At 54.1% G+C, this 5,440-nt stretch overlaps 1 protein-coding gene across 1 annotated transcript in view; it reads right to left on the bottom strand.

Annotated features, from left to right (window-relative positions):
• Positions 1 to 713: 713 nt before the first annotated feature.
• The window catches only part of LOC114618841 (receptor-type tyrosine-protein phosphatase V), an 18,742-nt gene continuing 14,015 nt past the window's right edge, over positions 714 to 5,440 (bottom strand). The window contains exons 22-34 of the mRNA XM_028764640.1: positions 4,865 to 4,999; positions 4,174 to 4,296; positions 3,505 to 3,665; positions 3,253 to 3,388; positions 2,860 to 2,927; positions 2,616 to 2,703; positions 2,459 to 2,537; positions 2,291 to 2,367; positions 2,016 to 2,144; positions 1,768 to 1,884; positions 1,493 to 1,656; positions 1,127 to 1,262; positions 714 to 910 (exon numbers count right to left, since the gene is read on the bottom strand). Of these exons, the coding sequence (XP_028620473.1) occupies positions 824 to 910; positions 1,127 to 1,262; positions 1,493 to 1,656; positions 1,768 to 1,884; positions 2,016 to 2,144; positions 2,291 to 2,367; positions 2,459 to 2,537; positions 2,616 to 2,703; positions 2,860 to 2,927; positions 3,253 to 3,388; positions 3,505 to 3,665; positions 4,174 to 4,296; positions 4,865 to 4,999 (1,500 nt within the window). The 3' untranslated portion in view covers positions 714 to 823. The remainder of the gene's footprint in view (positions 911 to 1,126; positions 1,263 to 1,492; positions 1,657 to 1,767; positions 1,885 to 2,015; positions 2,145 to 2,290; positions 2,368 to 2,458; positions 2,538 to 2,615; positions 2,704 to 2,859; positions 2,928 to 3,252; positions 3,389 to 3,504; positions 3,666 to 4,173; positions 4,297 to 4,864; positions 5,000 to 5,440) is intronic.

A 5,440-nucleotide genomic window follows, 5' to 3' on the forward strand; every position in this document is an offset into this window, starting at 1 on the left:
TACTTCTAAAACACTTCACAATCCCTCTCCATCCTTGTGGACACTCTGGAGCTGGCGGAGAGGGAGCTGACAGTCAGACCAAGAAGCCAAAAGAACTGTGCTTCCAGGACTCCAGTTGAGGCCATGATAGGAGAGGAAGATGAGCCTGTAAGAAGGCCACAGAATGGTCCTCCACAGCCACACAGCCCTGCAAGCAGAAGCCTGCTCTGTATTTTCCCTACTTATCCCTTGCCTTCACCTTGGCTCTAACCCCACATACACAGACACACATACAGACACACAAAGACACAGACACACACACACACACACACACACTTCATCCTAGCTGCCTGGAAGCCAGCCTTCTGTTACCTTTGAAACAAGATGTAGACCTCTCAGCTCCTTCAGCACCATGTCTGCCTGCACACTGCCATGCTTACCACATTGGTGATAATGGACTGAACCTCTAAACTATAAGCCAGCCCCAATTAAATCTTGTTCTTTATAAGAGTTCCCTTGGTCATGGTTTCTCTTCACAGCAATGGAAACCCTAACTAAGACAGGTAGAAAGGTTGATGTCTGAATACACTGGAAAAACAACAGAAGGTTAGAGATTAGGGGACACCTGGAAAAAGTCAAGAGCATGCCAGCCTTAGGCCAACTGGCTTAGCTAGACCAAGCTCCGGCTGTCACCCCTGCCCTAGATTGAAGGATAGAGAAACAGAACACAACCATGAGTTTGACCATGCCTCTTTATTCCCAGACTCTGCCCTTTGACAGTGTGAGGCCCGGTGGATCTGTTCTGGGGAAGCCAGGCCTGGGTGGATTTGCTGGAACATGATGCCTAGGAGGGCACAGGCCACTTCTCAGCTGGAGGCAGCCCGTTCCGCAATGCACTGTTCAGGCAGTTGTAGAGGTAGATATATTGTTCCTGGGGGTAGACATAGGCAATGTACCCACATGCTTGCCCAAACCTGACAGAGAAAGGCTCCCAGGGGTCTCCTAACCCCTGCTCCTTCTGGGCAGGGCATGGTGGTCCACAGAGCCACCTGGTGGTGACCTGGATAGAGTAATCTAACAGTCACCTGTAGCTGGGACAGAACCTTTGATCCCTTTCACAGTAAGCCCCTCCCTCTTTGCCTCTCACCAGCGTTGGGGTCATAAAGCCACAGGCCTGTGACTGCTTCAGGGCCACATTGAAGACGTCCACTGTGCATTCTGTCCCTGCTTGCTGTAACAACTGTTCCATGGCCAAGAAGGTGCCCAGCTGGTTTGTGCCCTTACTGTAATTGACCTAGAGTTAGATGTGGGACCTCTGGGGACGGGGCAGTTTCCAGGGACATGGGGAAACCAAGGTTAGTTCTAAGGACTGAGAAATAATGCTAGGCACTTGATTGGCCAGCCAGGCTAGAGCCCTACCAAATCCCAGCAGATTGAGCAGAGGAGACAGAGCCTTGGGAGACTACCCTTTGACCCGTAACCCAAGTTAACATGTGTCATTTGTCAACAGCACCTGGAGTGGCTGAGCAGGGTCCCTGGCTTCTCGCTATTGCCCCGGGAGCAGCACTGGCTCACGGCATCAAGGAAGGTCAGTAGGGTGTTAGCTGGGAGCTCACACCCAGCCTCGCAGCATGGATACTGCAGGCATTGAACCTGCCTTTCCATTCCACTCTCCCCCTGGAGGAAGGGCAAGGTCAACATTAGCGCTCAGGAGGGTGACAGGGGGAGCCAGCATGGGATTCTCATACCACAGCCCTCTGCCCCAAGTCCTATGATCTCAACACCTACGTGTATGACTCTGAAGAGGGTACTGGGCCAGCCAGCTGTGTTGCTCTCAGCCACTCTGTGCACTGTCACCATGTCTGTGACAATAGGCTCCATCTCCACTGGCCAAATGTCTTGTGGCTGGACGGAAACAGGCTTCTCAGTCAGCTTCCAAATTCTCCACCCATGCCCTGGCTGAACAGCGCCATATACTCCTCCTCTCCCTGCCCCCATTCCCAGAGCCACACATCCTGCCCCTCCACTCCCCTCACCTTCTCCTTGGTATCAGGCAGGCCCAGGGAGACGAGCACATAGGCACCATGTTCCCACACCGTTTCCCAGAGTTCCTTTGGTCCAGCCGAGCCAGTCAGCACCACATGATCACGACCAGATGGTCCACCCTGCAGAACACAGCTTGTTGGTTCCCAGGGATTAAGGCGTCTCCTGAGCATCCATCTGTACTATAGTAGCCCCTAGGACCCAGACTCAGCCCCAGGTAGGGAAGCACAAATAGTCAAACAGGGCTGCAGGATCAGCATCATCTCACAGGAAAGAGTGAAGCTTCCAGCACATTATCAGCAGGGCTCTCCTCCACCATGGCCAACTGCTCCTGAGAATGATGACCTGGGAGAGGATGAGGATCAGGTTGCCAGGGGTCTCATAGTATGTATGCATTTGCTCCACTCCACCCAACATTGTATCCACTGAGACTCACAGGAGACAATGCTGTTCTGATTATAGTCAGGAGGGGGCAGCAGAGAGCCAGTCTTATCCTTGATGGCCTGCTTCAGGAGCTGGAAAAAAGACGGACATGGTAAGGTTAGGCAGGAAGAACTACCCCATGGTCACTCATTCCTTGGCTCAAAGTATACCCTGTACTCCTTCAAGAAACCGGCATTGGCATTGGCTGCCCTCTTGGCACAAGCTTGTGCAAAATTCATCACAGAGATGGGGCCGGAGCTGGAGGAGGGAGGAGAAGAGAGAAAGCACTTGGTTGTCCAGCCCCTGCTTCCAGTCCTCCTCTCTGCTGGGTCGAGTGCATGGGAGCTCAGAGCCCTAGTGGGAAGCACAGGACACCAGCGCCCACCTGCCTGGATCTGAGGGGAGCTGACTTACTCTGAGGCGTCAGAGGGCCCTTCCAGAATCTTGTTCAGCAGACAGCTGTGCAGGAAAATGTATTGACTCTGCAGAGAGAGGGCACTGACATGCTAAGTGGCCTTGGTCCAGGAGGGAAATGGTCCTGGTCCCAACCCACCAGGAAGGGGCGTGGCAAGTGGGACTAGAGAGTCCTGATTTGTCTGTAGCATCAAGGGTGTCAGGAGCCAGTACCTTCTCTCCTTTTACAGAAAGGCAAGTGGCAGTCAGGGTGAGATGGTAGCCTAGGTGTGACCCTCACCCCATGCCCTTCTGCATGCCCCCATGAGCTTCTTTTCCTGCTCTCATGAGGCCGTCTACCCCCTTCCACTCCTTTGGGTCTAAGCTGCCCAGCCCAGTACACAGGGCCCTCACCAGGGTCTGGATCATGAGGGGCCGGTGCAGCCGCAGTATGTACACAGTGTTGAACACGTCAGCCACCTGCTCTTCCTCTAGTTGTTGCAGCAGGCGCAAGAGAGCCACAAAGGTGCCCGTCCTGCCCACGCCTGCACTGTAGGGACAGCCCGTGAAGACTAAGCACGGGAGGGAAAGGGCTCCTAGAAATCCAGAGCACTTCCCCTGCTCACGGCCAGCCAGGCCCTCCACCTCGCCCCCACCTGTCCTCACCTGCAATGCACCAGGATGGGTCCCTTGCCCTGAGTGGCTTTCACCTGTTCCTGCACCAGTTCCACAAAAGCGAGCAGAGAGCTGGGAGCCTCGGGGACACTGTGGTCTGGCCAGGTAGTGAACTGCAGCTGCTTCACGTGCCTCTGTTTTTGCTCGACCCCCTGGGGAGGGTGGGGAAGGGCTGTGCTCGTTTTTTTTCTTAACCCCAGGACCTCTTCCTAATCTCAGAAACCTTCCTCACCAACTCTTTAAGGGCGGAGGTAAGCTCCTGCTTCAAAGGGCGGGCCCACGCCCTTGCCCCGTGTGGATCTCTGGTCTCCCCTAGTCTCCTGGTGTGCCTCTACCTCCCAAAGATGGCCAGGCAGGGAAGCCATTCTAGCCCCTGGCTTTCCTGTTCTAAGAGGTCACAGCATGTGGTAGCAAGAAAGAGGTTAGAGTGACGGGGGATCTTGGAGCTGAGCATAAGGTCAAAGGACCCGCTGTTTCTTTACACCAGTGTGATCTTGGCTCAGTCTTTAGCCTTCACTGTGTTTTTTGACTCCCTCCCCTCATGCTATCCCATCCAGTGACTGAGAGCTTATGACATCATCAGGAAACAGGCCATGTGGAGCAGGAGGGGAGTCTGAGCTTTAGTGCCCTTCCCACCAGCCCTGTCCCCTGGGCACACACGTGCTGCAGCTGGAATTCCCTCCTGGTCCACTCATCCTCAGGCTCCTCTCCCAGGAGGTGGATGGTGATGTGACCGTGGGTGACAGGCGTGGAGTTGGCTGGCCAGTAGTGCTCACACAGTATCTAGGGTAAGCGGGTGCTTGTCAGGGCTGTCCCCTACTGTATCCGGTTCCAACCACCCCCACTCATATTTTTGGTCCCTGCCATTCTAATGAAATTCTTTTCTTCGCTCCACCAGATGTGAAACCATCTCTTCCAGAAGCTTCCCTCCCCTGGCTAGGCTCCAATGCCCTCACAACCCTCTTAGGGCTCTGCGTTGGCTTTGGAAGCTAGATGGCCCTGACTTAGGAAGAATCTGGCCTTTCCTTGTTGCTTCAACAGGAGGACACACCCATCCACTTGTGCTCTAGGCCAGTCTTGTCCATGCACAGCACAGAAGAGGTGGCCTTGGCTGACAGAGGAGAGACTTCTTTGCCCCTGCACTGCCTAGAGTAAGTGACCAGGAGGAACTGAGTCAAACCAGGAACTCACGAGCCCAGTGGTTACTCCTGCTTCCCTCTCTTAGGTGATTCTCAGAATCCCTTACCAACGCCCAACTTGCCCACCTGTCCCAAGATGGGGGAGGAGGGTGCTCCTGTGAGGAGGACAGATGCCACCTGGTGGTGATTCTGGGAAGCTGCGGGGCACTCACCCGCCCATTCTCCATGCCCACAGTCAACATGATGATCACGTGGACTTGCTGTTCCCATACCAGCCGCCAGAAGTCCCCTAGCGTCTTTTTGAGAGGCCCCTGGGTAGCAATAATCTCCTGTAGGTGGCTATATCCCTAAGTTGTGGGGTGCAGGAAAAGGGCATGTTACCAGACAGTGTCTTGGCCAGCCAGGCCCATCAAACATTCAGCAGTGGCTATGATCATGTATGACCTACAGGAACTGTGGTCCTGGAGGGTGATCTGAAGGACACTGCCACCACCCATGTCCCACTCGGAAAGGGTGAGAAAAACATACGTGAAAATTCAAGATCCTGACATGCTAGAAGCAATCCGCCCAGCCACACTCCTCACTAACCCCGGAGTGACTTTGTTTTCTAAAGATGGTGATTTACAATGAAGCCCAGGCTGTCCTCGAACTCCCAACTCTCTTGACTCAACCTCCTGCCAAAATTACAGGTGTCTGCCATCATCATGCCTAGGTCCAGAACAATCTTCCTAAAGTCAAACACTCTCTCTCTCTCTCTCTCTCTCTCTCTCTCTCTCTCTCTCTCTCTC

Source organism: Grammomys surdaster, unplaced genomic scaffold (genome assembly GCF_004785775.1).
Source record: "Grammomys surdaster isolate TR1022 unplaced genomic scaffold, NIH_TR_1.0 145, whole genome shotgun sequence".
In the NCBI taxonomy this organism is placed as follows: domain Eukaryota; kingdom Metazoa; phylum Chordata; class Mammalia; order Rodentia; family Muridae; genus Grammomys; species Grammomys surdaster.